The following is a 19301-nucleotide window of genomic DNA, read 5'->3' as shown; positions in this document are numbered from 1 at the left end:
CAAGCACTAGCAATATATATATATATATATATATATGGGGGGGGGGAGAGAGAGAGACTGACTCTCCTTTTGTACAGGAATACAGGAAGAGAGCTTCTCTGCGTGTGTATGTGTGTGTCAGGTTATTCCCCTGCCCAGGGAAAGGTTTCCAGGGCCAGGTCACTTTCCCAGCAAACAAAGCAGAAAAACCCGTTTTAGTGTTTCATTTGAGCTGAGGCTTGCACCTGTTGGGTCTCTGAATCTGCTTCAGAAGGTCATAGTCTTGCCTATACTGATTGGGATGGTTGTCCTTCGCATACATAGGGGATTGGTTAAAAGGTCACCAAAGCAGTGTTTTCTTTAAGACACTTCTGAATGTGAAGCAAAAAGGCCCAATAAATCTTACCTCCCACCCCGCTTTCATGAAAAGTGGCAAGAAGGAGGCATAGTGTCCCCCAAGATAACATGACCAGAAATCCGGAGCCACAAGGCGGGACGCACCACCGCACTGGTGGCGGCAGGCAGGCCCTCCCCCTCTCCCCCCTCCCTCCCCGACTGGCCTCAGAAGGGTGGCGGCGGCAGTGGTGGCGTTAACAGCAGCAGGCGGGCTCTCCCTCCCTCCTCCCTCCCCGACTGGCCTCAGAAGGGGGGCGATGGTGATGGCAGAGGTGGCGGCGGCAGAAGAAGGTGGGCCCTCCATCCTCCCTCCCCCCCTCTCCCTCCTACCTCCCTGACTGGCCTCAGAGTGGCGGCGGCCCGAGAAGAGCTGCCCGAGCTGGTGGCAGCAGAGCTGGCTGGGAAGCCCCGCCCCAGAGCCCAGGCGCTTGCGCAGGTGCCTCCGGAGCCCGGGTGCCTGCGTGGGGGCCTCCTGAGCCTGGGCTGCCTGCTGGGCGTGCGGCCAAAAAAATAATTAAAAAATAAAAAAATAAAAATAAAATGTTTTAAATTGGAGAACGTCACTGGACAATTAGAAAATGCCGCGGGACATAGGGCAGATGCCCAAAATGCAGGAGTGCCCTGCCAAAGGCTTGGCCACCTTACTCTAAGAGGGCCTGGGAATCTGCTCTGCTAAGACTAGCCCTGCCCTGACCTTGGTAGCTCAGGGGAGGCCAATCTTGTCAGATCGTAGACCTTCAAGGACGACTGTGGCTGTTTTGCGGAAGAGGCCACCTCTGTTCATCTCTTGTCTTGAAAAATCCATGGGGGTCTCCATAAGTGAGGGGTAGCCAAACGTGTGGCTCTCCAGATGTCCATGGACCACAATCCTGTAGACACAATACCCTCATATTCCCACACACTTGATGCCATACCAGCGGGTCATTTGTGATAGGGAAAGTCCTCTAGGCCAGTGGTCCCCAACCTTTTTATCACCGGAGACCACTCAACACCGGGGAACACTCAACGCCTTTTATTGAGGCCCGGGGGGGGGTAGTTTACTCCTCTACTCTCAACCACTGTCCTAGCGCTCTCTGATCGCTATGGTAATGTTTAAACATCCCTTCAAAATAAGATACAGACACACCACAACAATGAAATGTGTTGTAAAGGGCTGGGGGGGGGATGAAGTAAAGGGCCGGGGGGGCAGGAGAAGGCGTCCTTCGGGGCCCACCTCCAATTAGTCGAGGGACCACATGTGGTCCGTGGCCCACACGTTGGGGATCGCTACTCTAGGCTTCTCTCCTTTTGACTGCAACTTGAACATGAACTGGATCCACAGTTGTAAAGGGCCATAGAGGCCATCTTGTCCATGGTAATTGTAGTCCATGGACATTTGGAGAGCCACAGTTTGGCTACCCCTGCCATAAGTCATTTCTGACTTGGCATCTCTTTACATGCACAAGACTGGCCCCTATTCATCTGGAAGGTAGACTCAGGCTTTTGTTTTTTCCAATATATACTTTAAAGATGATGGGCATGTATCTTCGCATACAGGTTATAATTATGTGAGTAATAAAGATTATACACAAAAGGTTTATTGCTGTGCCTAATTATACTTTGTATGCAAATATAAATGCCTGTTGCTGTTCTCTTCATTGTGCATGTTGAAAAAACTGAATCAGATAAAGGGGTTACAGCTGAATAGTCGGGGACAACAATGACGACGGGTGTCTCACATTCAAGGTTGCCTTCCTTTGGAATAAATATGTTTGCAGAATGCTCCTCCCTTGCCTTCTGATCTCATTTTAATCTTTTAATCTCAGATCTCATTTTAATCTTTGTGTGCAGCGTAGCACCTCATATGGGAAATTGTCAGTTTAGCTTCACTTTATGGGGTGCACTGCTTGCCTCTGGCTGCCTTGACATGGGAGCACTCCCTGGGTCGGGAAATGAGATTGTCTGGAAGATCAAATATTGCTCAATACAGCAAGTGATTTTGGCATTGTTGCTTGGTATGGTGAATTTGGAAGAGAGACTGCACTCTGGCATCTGGTGGGGAGCTGCTCACTAGCCTGGACTGTGGGTCAGCTTATGAAATTACTTTTCATGTAATGAAAGACCATCTATTTGTTATCATTGCTTAGCACTTGTGCGGTGTGATGAACCATAAGTGTGTGGTGTAGTGACCACGGTTGTATCTGCGAAGCTCACCTTTAAATCTTTAATAAGCCCTGAAACGGAACCTTTTTAAAAGTTTAATGTATTAAACCACGGTTGTGGCTCAGCATGGTTTACAATGAAGATTCATAGTACAGTACACTGAATATCATGATTATGAAGTTGCTAGGCTTCAAAGCCCGTCCGTAAGGACTTTGAAGGGGCCGGGGCACCCTCCACCCTCCCTGCAGACTCTCCTGCCTCGCCGTGGGCCTCGGAGCCTGCTCCGAGGGGTGCGGGAAGCCTTCCCCGGCCTCCCCCTCTTCAGCGTTCCCCCAGCTTCCATGCGGGCCTTGGAGCTCCGAGGCCCGCACGGAAGGCTCCCCCACCCCTCCGACGATTTCCTGCCATCCATGTGGGCCTCGGAGCAGGGCCAGCGCATCGGGGATGTGGGAGCCCTAGGGCAAGGCACGCATGGAAACCTCTCCCAGCTGGCATCCCCTCCCCCACAAGACCCCGGCTTCCGTGTGGGCCTTGGAGCTCCGAGGGCCGCACAGAAGCCTCCCCTAGCCAGCTGGCTACCTGGCGTGTCCTGGGGTGTGTGGGCGGCTCGAGAAGCGCTGCGCGGCTCCTGACTGCGGTGAATGGCAGAGGGGCCAATCGGAAGGTGCTTCTCACCTTCCAATTGGCCCCCTCTGTTGTCTGTCTGGGGCCATTGGGCCAATCATTGGCCCCTGTTTCCTATCCCGGACTGAACCCACCCCCCATAGTCTTTATACCGCAGAGCAGTATATAGATAACATTTCTAATAGTAAAAGAGCTTGTATGAACCTATAACATTTCTAGCAGTAGAACATTATGACTTTATAACTATGTAACTCTTAACTGCACAATGCAGTTCAATTCTTCTGCAAGCACTTCTGGATCAGGAGCTGGTGGTGAGAGGGGCCTTTGGGGGCAGAGTTGCTTCACTGGCCTCAACCGAAAGCTTGGTGGAAGACCTCCATTTTATAGGCCCCATGGAATTGTTTTAGTTCTGACAGGGCCCTGAGCTCTTATGGGAGCTCATTCCACCAAGTGAGAGCCAGGGACCAACCTACCACACAAGGTAACTGTAAGGCCACAGAGTTGCTCTTGAAGAAGGGGAAAATAAAAATGTTATTTTAAAAACAACTTCAAAAATGGCAGTGTATGAGTGGAACTGCCACACGGGACTAAAACAGATGTTCTTGCCAAGTTTGTTTTCTCATATTCTAAACCCAGAAAATTACCATTCAAACAACTGCGAGGATAAGCCTCTTGACACTTGTTTACTACAACAGTGCAGAGTTGAGTGGCCCAGTTTCATCGCCATCAGTATATGGCAGCATAATCCTGTTGTGGTTTAGATCATTTGAACTGGATTGCAAGGTGGTTTTCTGTCTCCCCCCCCCCCCCCATTCCATGTTGATTGGCAGATATTACAATAGAAAGCTTGCAGTGTCCTTCATAAGCAGTGACTGTGGAACAGGGTCTTTTTGGTGCTGTCCCTGACCTGGTGGAATGAGCTCTCAGGAGAGCTGAGGGCCCTGACAGAGTTTGTGCAGTTCCTCAGGGCCTGCAAGACAGAACTCTTCTGCCAGGTCGGGGCCAGCACTTAAAAGGCCCTGTTCCACAGTCACTGCTTGTGAAGGTTAAAGGTAAAGGTATCCCCTGTGCAAGCACCGAGTCATGTCTGACCCTTGGGGTGACGCCCTCTAGCGTTTTCATGGCTGACTCAATACGGGGTGGTTTGCCAGTGCCTTCCCCAGTCATTACCGTTTACCCCCCAGCAAGCTGGGTACTCATTTTACCGACCTCGGAAGGATGGAAGGCAGAGTCAACCTTGAGCCGGCTGCTGGGATCGAACTCCCAGCCTCATGGGCAAAGCTTTCAGACGGCTGCCTTACCACTCTGCGCCACAAGAAGCTCTTGCTTGTGAAGGTTAATGCAGGACAATTTAAGATCTGGGCTTTCCCCAAGCGAATAAGATCTATGCTGCTCCCTATTAACCCCCCAAAGTGTTATGCATCTAGTATGAGTGGGGAAGGGGAGAGGTTTTAGTCTGCCGCCAATGTTGTATTATGCTTATGTTTTATGGGGGCTTCATTATGGGTTTATTTTACTGTTAGCCGCCACAAGCGTGTATGGGAGTGGTGGGTTATAAATTAAATTATAAATAAATAAACTGACCAAGGACAGTAAAGGTGTCTACATGAGAGTAGCATATGTTTAGGCTTCTTAACTGTAAAAGGTTTGTTTTTCTTGTATATTATTTATTTTTTTGATTGATTTCCCACCGCTATCGGGGACCGTCTCAAGGTTAGCTTGAGAAGGTTGTGCAGGAAAAGGCATTCAGAACAGGAGTCAGGCTGTCTGCCTTTTGCAAAAGACTTAGGACAGTGGAGATAGGAAAGAAGACTAGTGGGCAGAGCACGCCTTATCATTCATTCTAGGTCAAGATGTACTGGGTTAGGTATTCTCCCATTTGTTCTCCTAAGAATAATTTTAAAACCCTGGGATCTATATTACATGTGAAACCGGGAGATCTATGCCCAGGGCACCAAGGCGCTTTCTCTTTTTAAAAAAGCAATTGCAGAAGGTCGCTATACAGATGACGTCCATGGTGGTTAACCATTGTTGGTCTTTTTCTATAATTGGCCAATAGGCAGCTTCAGAAGGCTACTGTACCTCTATGAATGCTCATGTGAAGAATTGTGTTCTTCCCCCTCCTTCCAGATTCTACTGCATTTCAGGATGGAGCCATCCCCTTTTAATCGAAGGCAGTGGACTTCACATTCTCTGAGGATCACCGCCAAAGAATTGTCTCTGGTCAACAAGAACAAGTCATTGGCTCTTGCGGAGAGGTTCTCAAGGTAAGTACAGTGACTGTCCTCTCTGTGAGCTTTTACCGCTGTTATCAAGGAAGCTACTTAACACCTGGCTGTTCTCCACCAATACACAGTTCCTGTGTTTTTTAAGTAATCTGCTGATGCCAAATAATAGCATTATTGTTTCATGTGCACCTTCTTTAAGGAGTCCACCATCCTTAAAGCCTAGCTTTTGTTACGAGGAAGCTGACGATAGCTCCCCCAACAATGTGTTTTGGGGGAAGTGGAAATTCCCTCCATATCAAAATGTTGTTATGATTCAGAAGACCCAGGCCAGGTACCCTGACCTGGATAGTCCAGCCTCGCCTCATTTTGTCGGGTCTTGGAAGCTAAGCAGAGTCGGCCCCAGTTAGTCCTTGAGTGGGAGATCCCCAGGGATGTCTAAGGTTCCTGGGCAGAGGCAAGCAATGGGCTGCTGTAAGTCAGCTGCAACTTGACAGCACTTGATATATGTGGGCCACTGATCAGACTAAACCATGCTGGAGCTTCCTAGTAGCATGGCGTTCATTTGGATTTAAGGTAGCTTGAGAGGGGCGGTGAGTGTGCTTTCACACAGGCTAATGCAGTTTAAATCCACTTCAATGACATTTGCCATTTCACACAATAAAATCCAGCTGCAAAGTCCTTGGAAAGTGGATTGAAAGCATGTTATTTAGTGTATGAAAGCACTTTCTGAGGCCCTCCCACTTTAACCCCCCCCATGTGCTTCCAATCCACATGGGTTCTGCTGCCATGACCCCCACCCACCAGTTCAGTGGAAGAGCCTGAGGAGTTAAAGCCACCAACTGAGGAAGACCAACACAACCAGAGACAGCCTTCATTGGCCAAAGTACCTGATGACAATGGTCCAGCAGCACCAGAGGCCATCCTGCCTGAGCTCACAAGGGCGGTCTAACCACTGGCCCTGAACTAGTCCCCTGGCCTCTTCTGGATGGGGCCCATGGCCCCCAGGCAACACTCTCACTTTGCAGGAATGGCAGTGAAGGTCCATGCTAAGGTAGTCCAAAGGAGTTGAAGTGCTCGATTGGCTTCACTCAGCCCCATCCCAGAGCCAGCCAGTGGGAACCATCATTCTTTGCAAAATCCTGGCTAAAAGGACAGTACAGCCACAGGAGCTCAACACCCGCCAGCAGGGCAGCTGAGCTGGATTACTTCCCAGGCTATATAGGCTAAGGCTTGGGAAAGCTGCCTTGCTGGATCAACCAGCCCCCTCCATACAAGCCTGTGTGCCAACTCCAGGGCCTTGCCTTCTGTTCCAGCTCCTGATTGCCAGCGCTTATGGATACTTCCAAGCCTCACTGTCTAGACCTGAGAACACTGCTTCAGGGAAGACCTGACTGGGCAGGCCTGTAGAATGTAGAACATCTGCAGCTTCAGGATTGATCCCTCCAGGGGGCAGAAAGACCCACAGCAGTGCAGAGGAAGGCAGGAAAGACCATCCCTTCCCCAGTATAGTTGAAATCTTGCCACTTGGTTGGCAAGGAGTACCACATTTTATATGCGGTAAAGGCCCCAGAGAAACACCATCGATCGAAACAGACTGCCCAGCGCTGCAATTTGGTATATAGCAGTGACGCATCACAGCAGTGAGAGTTGCACTTTAAACAAGAGCTTCGTTGTGCTCCTTGTCACCAGAGAGGGCAAAGAACCTGGGGAACTTTGCCATGTTTTTGTTGAACTAGGAAAACAAACTAAACGGTAACCAAGGGAAGAAAGAGTTCGTAGCTTGCCAAAAGTCTACCTTTTTGACTGGATTCCTGTGAGAGATATAAGCTAAGGGGAAGAATAGAACTGAAGGGAACTGTCCCTTTGCAACCCCAGCTCCCAGCAGTCTTAGCTGGTATCAACATGGCAGTTCTTTCTCCATGCCCTTGGTGGAAGTGTTCCATGCGGGGCAGGAATGACAGCTTCTTTGAATGATGAAACACCTTATGGCTTCAGGGACACAGCCAATTTAATGGCTTAGCGTGGAGGTGCTCTTGCAAGTGTTGCTATTTGTGTGTAACTTAATCTCTGAAAAATACAACCTGCCACACTGTAGTTCCAGATACAGATGACTAGGGAGATGTACAGAGGACTTCCCGCTTACCTATAATGGGCAGGTTATGTGTGTTCTTTGTTTAAAGCGTGCCAGAAAAGGTGATTGGAAATTGGTTGGCCTCATTCTAGGGCGCAGTTCCTAAAAGGGGGCTGAAAAAGCTCTAGTCAGCTTGCATGCAGGGTTTTCAGGGAAACCACCTGGCACTTGACAACTGCTTTTCTGTACTGGGAACAGAAGTTGGCTGTGTGACATGATTCAGATGTCATGGGGAAGGGAATACCTACTGTTTTTGATCTGGGTGTTTATGGCAGTGTAGAAGTCCAGATTATTTTTTACAATTGAATTTAGGATCGTGGATGTGTCAGCCTTTAACTAAAGAACTCTGAAGCACAAATGCTCCCTTGAATTTCTGAAAATCCCATAAATGCTTACTTGAAGGTATTGTAGCTTAAATTTCTACTATGAGCTGTAAATTTCTACTCTCAGCGGCTGCTAGGATTGCTGGCTTTGACTTCGGAAATGCCTGGAAATTTAGCCTAGGGAGGTCAGACTTTGGGGAAGGGAGGGAGCTCAATGAGGGTGTGATTCCATACAGCAGCCATTTCCCCCAGGGAAAGAAGCTGGTTTTTATGCCCCACTTTTCACTACCGTAAGAAGTCTCAAAGTGGGTAACAATTGCCTTCCCTTCCTCTGCCCGCAGCAGACACCCTGTGAGGTAGGTGGGGCTGAGAGATCTCTTGACAGGACTGCTCTGTGAGAACAGCCCTAACAGGACTGTGACTAGCCCAAGGTCACTCAGTTGGCTGCATGTGGAGGAGGGGAATCAAATCCAGCCACTGCTCTTAACCATGGCACCCTGGTTTCCGTAGTCTAGAGATCTGTTATAATTCTGGGAGAACTCCAGACCGCATCTGTATGGTGACAACCACAGATGCAATGATTGCAGACTTCAAATGGTATTAATTAATGCTGTGGTCTTGATGGACCAATTTCTGTTCATCGGATATTGAATATAGCATTGTCTGCAAATACACATTTAAAATATAGATCAAATACTGATTCTCTGTTGGACTATTGTGTGTAGCGTATAAGTGTAGATGTTGTGCGTTTTGTGGATTAACTTCCTGCTCATGCCTGCAATGCTGACATATCAAAGCAGTCTTCCCTGATTGGCCAGGGCATCAGGTCAAAGACTTCCTGGTTCCTGGTTGCAAGACTTACTTCCCAAAACTTATTTTTTCCCTCATTTTGAGATCTGCCTCATTCTCTGTGAGACCGCTGTCTCCAATCCTCCCCTCCCCCTTCATTCAAGAAAAGAAAGAAAGAGAGCTTCCTGCTGTGCTTGGCTCCCCACCCTGCTCTGAGCTTCCCCAATCAAGTGCAAAACACTTTCTGTTTCAATTCAGGGGTGGGGGGAATAGGAAGAAGGAAGACCCTGGTTCAAATTGGTCTGAATTCAGCAAGATTGACAAAAAAAAAGGTAATTGCAGAATCAGCCCAGCTGGATGTATTCAAATCTGTATTCAGCCATGTAATTTACCTGGGCGGTGTTAAGGTGAGAAAGTGAGTGGCTGGCACAATATAGTGTGTTACATCCAGGTCAAGGTCCTTGGATGAGGCAGGAAGCCAAATTAGAATGGGAGGTACCATCTGGTTTTTATGGTTGCTGTTTTGGGTTGGGTTTTTTCTTTGGTTGCTTTTCTGTGTGTTTGCTATTGCGTGTTGCTGATTAAGCTGTAATCCAAAATGGTTCTGTTTGAATGAATATGAAGTTCATTGTAATTACTATTTAAAAAACAATGTTGTATATAGACTCCCAATGCTGGGGACCCCAACTTGAAGGCACAGCATACAAGTACTGCTGAAGCTAAGCAGGCCTGTGTCTGGTCTGTGTCTGTTTGGGAGTTCTCCTGAGACTCTTATATATCCTACCAAGGATTCCATGGTGAAGGAATGGCAGGTTTCACATTAATATTTAAGAATGATAGTAAAATTGGCTAACATTGAGTTGGAGAGGTCTGGCTTTAAATCCGTACTCAGGTCAACTAGGACCCATCACTTTCAGTTTAACCTACCTCACAGGATTCGTAAGATGAACCAGGTCTACAACACTGAATTTGTTGGAGGAATTCAGAGATACTTAAGATGGTAACTCATCTCCCCCAAAATGCAAGAAGGTAATTGTCTGTTCTTAGAGGCTTAGGTATATTAGTCAGATTCATACAATTTTGCAAATACATCAAAAGTTGAAGAGATCCAAAGTTTATATCATTGTGTAGTTAATGTAGTTCATTTTCAAAATGAAGACTATATTTTACTATTCTTTGTATTAATAACTTATATGTATTTTATATTTCTATCTTTATGAAAATAAAAAAAACTTGTATATAAAAAAAAAGTTGAAGAGATCCCTGCTAACTCAAAGTGAAAGTTCCTTCTGACTGGATCTTGGCTTGGTTGATTCCGTAATGTAGCATATTTGTGTCATGGGATACTGTAACTGCTGGCCACTCTTTGTGCTAACTCTTCTCTCCCTTTATCCTTTTGTTGTTTAAAGCTTTGGAGATCCTTAACACTATTCCACTCCCTTATATATTTGGGAAACAGCCTCCTGGGAGGAGACTGTCCAGGGCCCTGTCCATCCAGGTCCATCCGGATTGGCCCTCGCCCTCCAGCTCCCACCCTCCCTCCTTGCCTGCTAGAAGCCTTGTGGCTGCGGCCTCTATTGTTGTCCACGAGGAGAGAGGTGGCAGCAACAGGGCTTTGTGGCCTGCAGGTACGCTCCTGCTGGGAGGGAGCCGGGGGGGGGGGAGTTTGCAGCCCAAAAGAGGATGGACACCCATAAATGAGGAAGGCTTGTAACATCCTAGTCCTGGCATGTATAAAGACAATTCTGCACTAGCCAAGAGCTGGGTATGTTGATTACCCCCTACAGAGAGAACCCTTTCAGGTCTACACTGAAGTGAACCATATCCCAGTGCTCCTGTATTCTAATCCATGTTCCATTTAAGGTAAAGGGAAGAGTTCTTGCATTGTTCTAATGCCTCCCGGTTTGTGATTTTAGGAGAGGTCAAATATTTTTTTTTCTTTCTCATGCTGCTGTTGGATTAGTATCTCAGCATGCAAAACTTGGGTACAGCATCAGATCACGTTGCATGTAACAGTGACATGTAAAGATCACCTGGCTGGAAGATACCAGATGGTAGAATAAATTTAGGAGGAGGACATGAGTTCAGAAAGTTCAGGAGAAACTTGTCCAGTCTCTTGCCTTAGAAATCTCCATAATCTACTGCATAATGAAAGAACAATTAGTAATAGAATGCATAGGAGGCCCCTAAAGATATTAAAAGTGTAATGCAAAGAAAAAGGTATCTGATAAATATTAGTCCAGGGGTGAGACTAGGCCTATTCAAGAGCTGTTGACTGACGTTTCCCTGGGTCTGTTAATATTTCACTGACTGGCTTAAACTTACAAGCGCAGTAGTAAAATAACAATTCAGTCAAATTTCACAAGGGACTTGGTGTTCTCTTTTAAGCTAGTTGCTCTCACAGTTGAATGCAAATAACCTTTTAAATACCTTTAAATAAATAAATTGCCTTCCCTCCTTGCTCATCTCCCAAACAGCCTTGTCAATCATTCCGAACATCCAATTTCTTGAAAAACTTGAAAACTTTATGTGTGCCTCATTCTAAGATTCAGACTTTTTGTTTTTTGCCCTTCCCAAAGGTACCAAAAGGCTGCTGAGGAGGCAACTGCGGAGAGAAAAAGAAGTGTAAGTATTTGAAGCTTTAAAAAATGCATAAAATTCTCCGTTTCTGTGTTCCCTACAATGCCAACTTTTAAGGACAGCCAAACAGTTTGTTTTCTTATTGTTTGTCCGTCCCTTCAGCTATCATCGACCAGGAATTTTTCCTTGCATGCTGCTGTTTGCCACCTTGTCCAGATCTAGCTATGACCCACTTTCTAGTCCCTTCAGGGGTTGACTGAAGCACAAGAAAGTCAAGTGACTTTCATGAGGTCATGCATTTGCTCACTGCATTGGCTTCTCAGAGACTAAAATGCTCCCAGCTCCCAAGTCCTCTATGCTAACTTCAAAACATGAATAGCTCTCTCTGTGCTCCCAAGTAAAGGTAGCTGCTCAGATTCTGGGCCTTGCCTTCATTCATTCGAAGCTTTGAAGGTTAAATGGATGCTGTTGACAAGTCTTACTTGCTCCCTGCACTGTTCAAAGTAGAGTCCCTTTCTGTTTTTTTGTTTCTTGTTTAAATACAGCTCCTAAAGCATGCTTTGTGACTAGAGCTAAAACTGGTTCCTTTTCTCAGCACCATGTTTCTAAAATGGCCTGTGTGGACATGTGAAGTTAGTATTCCTGAAGAATCTTTGGGCAGTACCAAAACATGCACTGCCCCCTGGGGCAGAGCGGTTTCATTACAAAGGGCCATAGCATCTTGTCCAGTTGAAACCTTCGTCGTCTTGCAAGGCACTTGTGACCTTAGATCTTCCACCTCAAAACTTGACAGTATAGCGGCAAGCAAGAATTAGTGTATTAATTTGCCAACCCTAGGATCTGTACTCTTAAGGGACTTGGGAGCTTTGCCTTATCAAAAACACAAGCAACCCCTGATCCACTGCAGTATCCGGCAGCTTTAGTACATATCCTGAGGCTGAACAAAGGTTTCACCTTTATAGGTGTTGTGTTGAGACTGACAGCATAAAGAATTCTTGCAACACCTACTCTGAGGTTCCAGTGTTGCTACATTCTGGCTGCGGTGGTCTTGATACAGAGTTGAAAGCCTTGGATCCTCTTGGGCATTTGAAATCCCACACTTGAACACTTGGTGTGAAAAGTTAAGCCTTGGCCTAGTCACTGTGCTTGGGAACTTGTGGAGGGGGTTGTCTACCAGAACACTGTGTGATTTGGGGCCATCCAAGGTTAGTTCAAGGAAGCACATCCTTAATTCCTTTTCATCGGACACCCTCAGGTCAAGAAACATGAAGATACCTGAACCTAAGACAAAGACTTCAAGTTGGACCCTATGCTAGAGTCCATGCTATCTCTTTGGGGAATAGTGTCCAGCCAGTCCAAGTGATTCTTCATGGAGCAGAGGCATGCAAAGTTCAGTTCTGTATTCCGATTGTTTCTGTACTTCTGTAGAATAAGGAATCAATTTCCTAATCACCTTACAGACAGAGAACCGTTCTTGTTCCATTACTGCAGTTGTCCCAAACAAAAAAGCCAATGTGGTATAGTGGCCAAGAGTGGCAGCCTCTAATCTGGAGTACTGGATTTGATTCCTCACTCCTCCACATGCAGCCACCTGAGTGACCTTGGACTAGTCTTAGTTCTATTGAGGCTGTTTTCACAGCAGTTCTGTTAGGGGGTCTCTCAGCCCCACCTACCTCACAGGGTGTCTGTTGTGGGGAGAGGAAGGGAAGGCAATGGTAAAACGCTTTGTATTCTGCTTCTCAGAAGACACTGCACAAGGCAGCCTACAAAGAAACAAAACAACTCTATCATCTACATTGTGGGTTTTGTTTTGAATGGTTTAATAACATCTACCTTTAAACTATAATGCTTAAGCAGCCTTTTGAATGCCCCTTTATTTTCATAGAGTGCAGCTGGACTGCCTGTCCTAGAAATGGAGGGCTGGGGGATCCACATTAGTGGTTCAGCAGATTAATTGACTGCCTAGGGAGGTGGTGAGCTCCCTTTCACCAGTAATCTTCAAGCTGCGGCTGGACAAACATACTTGAGGCCAGTGGTCCCCAACCTTTTTATCATTGGGAACCGGTCAACGCTTGCCAATTTTACTGAGGCCCGGGGGGCATAGTCTTTTGCTGAGGGACGTCGCCGCCGTCACCTGAGCCCCTACTCCACTTGCTTTCCCACCGGCGCCCCTGACTTCCCGTCGCCCACTGGGGGGCGCTGCCAGCAGCAGCTGTGCAGTGCCACGCCGAGGGGGAGCCCCAGCCATGACGGCCGCTGGAGAGCACCAAAGGTGAGCCAGCAGCAGAGTGGCAGGGCAGCCCCCGAGGCCGTAGCTGGGGAGGAGGACACGGAGAAGCCGCGGCCCGGTACTGACTGATCTACGGACTGGTACCAGTCTCCGGACTGGGGGTTGGGGACCACTGCTTTAGGCTGACCCTGCATTGAGCATGGGATTGGACTAGATGGCCCTTTCCAGCTCTTTGATTCCCTTGACTCTCCATTCTACTTTGAGCTTAGCTTAGGACACCTTGCTCTTTCTTTTATTTTCTGTATAAGTAGATGATAAGCCTTGTTGCCTCCAAAGATGCAGTGATAGCTCTTTCTAATTATCATAATGGAATAAATAGTAAATGTGGGAAACATGAATAAGCTGGCCCTGGGGAAGGCTACCATCCTAGTAGGAGGCTGGTTCTAACCTCATAAATACTGACGTTTCAGCCACAGAAGGGACTTCAAGGACAGAGTACTAGATTCCAGCAACCCTTCCTTAAATGTGTTATTGGTGCCATGGTAAGGGTTCTGTAGGTGTCTTGATTCAGTCCCCTTAACCCTAATTCTGGATTCACTGGTGTTTCAAAGGCGGGTGTTGGAGCAAGCTAACATGCATTTAAAAAAACAAACCTGTGCTTCAGCTTTTATTACGCTTGCTTAAGATAACCTTTCAGTCTAAGGATGAGGACACTCGATGACTGGCCTTTGGGGAAAATGACTTTCTCTCTTTCCTTTGTTTAGACAGGTTTGGGATGGGATCTGTCTTGCTGTTTTGATTGCTATCAGACTTGTTTCCTTTCAGAAGCATTGCTTGTTTCTGAATCACTGGGTGCACGAATCCTGAACATGGAGTTAGGAGCCTGGTGGGTAAGATGGTAGCAAAAGTGCTCAGTTCATATGTGATGAGTCTGCAGATTGGTCATTCTTTGGGCTAGTGGCTTTTGAATGGTAAATGTGAGCGTAGGGCAGAGGCAAGAGGAAAGGGTCACCAGCTGGACACTTAGTCATCACACTGATAAACAGCTGAAGCACAGGATGTGACTCGTAGTGTACTGGCATGCCGGGCCTCCGTGTATGCAGCAGGGTCCATTCCTGTCTGAGCCTCCTTTCACTACAGAAGCTTCCATATGCAACCCTATTGTGGAGTTCTCCTCTGCGCCCTTTTTGGATGTCTCTGATCTCACAGCATCGTTTTTTCCCTACAAGTCTGACAAACAAACCGATACTAGTGTATTTCTGGAGCATTGTTGAGATTCTTGTTCATTTTGCAAAGTGGTATTGAAAATGTGACCAGAAGAGTAATAGGGTGAGAGACTTAAATCCCAATATAGCTGTTAATCCTGTTAAATACTCTAAAGCCTTGCAGACCTGTTCCACTTTGCAGTGAGCCTCATGCTTGGTAGGATACATAAGGAGTGGGCAACAGAGATGCAGCGCTGGCAGGTACCGTATTTTAATGTCTGGAGCGTAGACCGGCTTGTGGAGGCGGGAAGGATATTGGCTCTTAAGAGGCTTGAACCTTGCCTAAGGCAGCTGCCAGAATTGTGTGGCTGTCCTGAGGTTTAAAATGCCAACAGGCACTTTTGACAGCTTTCCAACGGTAAGAGTAGAAATGGCTTATAACAAGAAGAGAGATGTGAGTGAGTAGCTGTGTTGGTCTGAAGTGAAAGGACAAAGTTGGAGTCCAGCAGCATCTTTAAGACCAACAAAATTTAATTCTGGGTATAAGCTTTTGTATGAATGCACGCTTTGTGAACCATTATATACGGGGTGGGGGGAGTTGCCAGGAAGGGCTGCTTAGAGTCAAAGTGCATTAGCAGCTGAGCGATACGGATAGCTAAGATTGCATCAAAGCAGCTGGTAAGCCCTGTGAATCGCAGCAAATTATTATACAGATAATAATAAACAGATGTGAGGACTAAGTTTGCGTCCAGTGGCACCTTTAAGGCCCACGAGGTTCCTGGGTTAAAGTGAGGACTGAGTGACTTGGCATGTGCAGTGAGACAAGAACCCATGCTAAGTCATTCAGTTCTTGCTTACGCCCAGAATTAAACTCTGTGGGTCTCAAAGGTGCCATTGGACTCAGACTTTGTAACAAGGTGCATGATCACCTTTCAGTACTAGGTGCACAGAAACTTTCTTTCCAGGTGGGATGACGAAGAAGGTCATTTGCTTGAAAAGCTACCGACCAGCTTTCTGAAAGATGCATGTCAGATGCAGCAAGTTGTTCTCTGAAAGATAATCCCCCTCGTTTCTTAAGCAGCCTGCTAATTGGTCCCCCTTCCTTGCCCTGTGGAACAGATGGAAAACGCCGCAGCATTTGGCAATAACCATCTCACATGGCTTTCTATCTTCTCTTGACACTGCTTGTGAGTAGGTGGATTTTGTTCCCCTTGTCTTTGCGCAGAACTGAGCCTTTTGTCTCAAATCCTAACTCACTCCTTAGACTGGCTCTCTTTCTTCCATATAAGGCCATCCTGTTGTATCACTTCCTGCTCCAGCGCCTTCTTCGTTTCCCTCCCCTCTCCTCTCCTTACCCGGGAATCAAGCTTTCTCCATGTGGCATGCTTGTAACTATTCACAGCTGTCTGAAACAGCAGAGGGCTTACGGTCCCCGCTAAAGTGTTTGGCTGACTTTCTTTGAGGAAGGAAGCACGCTTCACATCTCTTTCAGGCCACTTGAGTAACCGGCATTAACTTTTTGTTTGCTTTTTTCTTTAAAAAAAAAAGAATGCAGAAAATCTTCCCCCTCATTTTAAAAGAGGGACCCTCAGCGTTTTGAAGAAGAAGTGGGAGAATCCGGTATTGGGGACGGAAGCCCGGAAGGAAACGCTCCGCAGCAGCTGTGCTGAGGTTAGGCAGAAGGCTGTCAGCCCCTCTGAAGGCAGCTCTGTCTCCGTAGCAGAAACTGACAAAGCCTCAGGGATTGGTCTCACATCTCGACTCCATTCCTCTTCCGGAGCGACTGGCCAGCTCAGCTATCCCACGGTTGACAGCAACGAGGTGGAAGCGCATTCAGTCGAGGCGGGGAAAATGGAAAACTGTCTCAGAGAGACCCAGCAAGAGATAGGCACGCCCGAGGCCAATGAAAACCCGGATTCTTCAGGGAAGATAGAGAAATGTAGCGTTCCTCTGAGCAGGCTAAAGATGATGTTTGAGAAGGGAGATGCGAGCCAGACAAAGGTAAGGCTTGGATTGTTTTTGCTGTTCAAGGTTTGGGGGGGAAAGTGTTTTCTGCAAAGTGGTGATTGTTAGGGCTGCCAAGGGTGCAAAGGAGTTTACTGACTTGGGCTGCTATAAAATAAGTGCTAAAACCTTGCACTTGGAGGACTGGGTGTTGCAAAATGCTGCTTTTCTGGATGGCGCTAACTCTGCTGGAGTTCTGGCGAAGCAGGAAATGAATTAACAAGAGATAATAGAGGTGTTTTTGTTAGAGTCAGCCAAACCCAAGATAACTGTGACCTGCACAAGCCATTAAAAAAAAAACACCCAAACCATCTCTGAATAAAAGTAAAGGGGCGTGTGCTTGTCCAGTAAAACACTTCCATTCTTTTTTGTTTCTATGGGGTTGCAAAATTGGGTCTCTCGTGCTAAGCTCTCCTCTTGCTGGCTTTCAAATGTGCATCTCAGCAAATGTTTCCTGTAGCTTGTAAAGAAAAAAAAATTCACAGGAAAAATGTGTGAAGCTAGTCAGCCAGCCTAGCTCTTGCCATCACTAGTTTTGACTTGCAAATTCACAGGCCCTGCATTTTCCTTACAATTGCTCATGAAATCTGATCCTTTATGTGGACTGCAGACTGTGTCCCCAGGGAAAATTGCGTAACTAGAAAAATGAGTTGCATATGCTGGTAGTTTAAAAACAGTCTGGCTGACTTTTTCTTCCCAAAGTTTTCTCAGTGTTTGAATTTTGTTGCTTGTCATATGTTGAGCTGAAATAGAAACTTCAAGCAGCTTAGACCCTAAGTTGTTTGGGGTTTAGAAAAAAAAACTGGTGGGTGAAGCTAAGCTTAATAAAATTGTGAAGGAGGGCGTGTCTGGTGAAATCCTTACTTCATCTAAGTTGTATGAATTCTGAACTGCCGATTGAGCTGTTTAGTCCTGAAACGCTGGAGAAAGGGCAGGGTGTAACTTTTCCCCAAAGTTGGGGACACCTGGTCTGTAGATGAGTCACTGGGAACATATCAAAAGGTATTGCGTCTAAGCTGATTAGGAAACAATAAGCATCGAGTAGATAAAGTGGCTTGCATCTGTTTCAGTTGAAATCAAGATGTTTCAAGTTGGCCCAATGAGAGAGGAGATTTCATCTTTCCTTGATCAAGCATTATAGCTTATTATTATAATGTAAAGAAGTTCAGCTGTCTATACAGGTTGTGGCAGGAGTATTTTTCATCTTGACGGTGAAGACGCATGTTTTATCTACAACTTTGAGTGCCTTTTTCCCATACTGGTTTGTCCAATGAAGGATGAAAATGATGCATGTTGTTGTTGTTGTTGTTGTTGTTGTTGTTAGGTGCAAAGTTGTGTCCGACCCATCGCGACCCCATGGACAATGATCTTCCAGGCCTTCTTGTCCTCTACCATTCCCCGAAGTCCATTTAAATTTTCACCTACTGCTTCAGTGACTCCATCCAGCCACCTCATTCTCTGTTGTCCCCTTCTTCTTTTGCCCTCGATCGCTCCCAGCATTAGGCTCTTCTCCAGGGAGTCCTTCCTTCTCATGAGGTGGCCAAAGTATTTGAGTTTCATCTTCAGGATCTGGCCTTCTAAAGAGCAGTCAGGGCTGATCTCCTCTAGGACTGACTGGTTTGTTCGCCTTGCAGTCCAAGGAACTCGCAAGAGTCTTCTCCAGAGAGTTCAAAAGCCTCAATTCTTTGACGTTCGGCCTTCCTTATGGTTCAACTTTCACAGCCATACATTGCATAGCCTTGACTAAACGAACTTTTGTTGGCAGGGTGATGTCTCTGCTTTTTAGGATGCTGTCTAGATTTGCCATAGCTTTCCTCCCCAGGAGCAAGCGTCTTTTAATTTCTTTGCTGCAGTCCCCATTTGCAGTGATGTTGGAGCCCAGGAAAATAAAATCTGTCACTACCTCCATTTCTTCCCCATCTATTTGCCAGGAATTGAGAGGGCCGGATGCCATGATCTTTGTTTTCTTGATATTGAGTTTCAAGCCAACTTTTGCACTCTCCTCCTTCACCCGCATCAACAGGCTCTTTAGATGCATGTTACGGTAATCCAAAAAACACTACTATACAAGCTAAATAATAACACTGCAGCACTGGGGAGGGGTAGGATACCATGCTGTTCTGTTGGAACAGGAAATGCCTTGGAGTACCAGAAGCACATGACTAGATCACTGGACACACTCTTTTTTGTTGGTTTGTCCTGGCAAGCTATGTATGTGGTTTTAGGGCATTCCCCTGACTGTTTTATGTTAAAGCTCATAACACCCTCTTCTATTGAGCCAAATTTCTCCCATATTTCTCCCATGTTTGTGTGAATAACAAGTGAATTTCAAGGGGATTGATTGGCTGTTTTGGCAAAGAATCATCATTGGCTGTACTTGGATGTGTGACACAGTTTACTAATGTAACAGAATTAATTTTTGCTATATATTCCCACAGTCATGTAAGGAGTTCTTAGTCAGACGAAGAGTCCTTGCACTCAAAAGCTCACACCCTGAATAAATCTTTGTTGGTCTTAAAGGTCCTACTGGACTCTGATTCTATTCTTCTATTGAGCATTGCAATGTACAAAGCTTGCCTTATTGATAGTCACTATAGAAATGTCAAGCTGAAGAATAGAATAAGGGGGTTACGACTGAGCTGGTTTCACCAATTTAGTTCATTACTAGTT

At 46.4% G+C, this 19301-nt stretch overlaps 1 protein-coding gene across 3 annotated transcripts in view; it reads left to right on the top strand.

Annotated features, from left to right (window-relative positions):
* LIMA1 (LIM domain and actin binding 1) overlaps positions 1-19301 on the top strand; it is a 70954-nt gene that overhangs the window by 20335 nt on the left and 31318 nt on the right. For all 3 annotated transcript variants that reach the window (XM_077328632.1, XM_077328634.1, XM_077328633.1), the window contains exons 2-4: positions 5272-5408; positions 11192-11237; positions 16176-16628. In XM_077328632.1, the coding sequence (XP_077184747.1) occupies positions 5290-5408; positions 11192-11237; positions 16176-16628 (618 nt within the window). In that variant the 5' untranslated portion in view covers positions 5272-5289. The remainder of the gene's footprint in view (positions 1-5271; positions 5409-11191; positions 11238-16175; positions 16629-19301) is intronic.

The sequence above is a fragment of the Paroedura picta genome, chromosome 3, assembly GCF_049243985.1.
Source record: "Paroedura picta isolate Pp20150507F chromosome 3, Ppicta_v3.0, whole genome shotgun sequence".
Classification (NCBI taxonomy): Eukaryota; Metazoa; Chordata; class Lepidosauria; order Squamata; family Gekkonidae; genus Paroedura; species Paroedura picta.
This window is presented reverse-complemented; position numbering and strand designations above follow the sequence as displayed.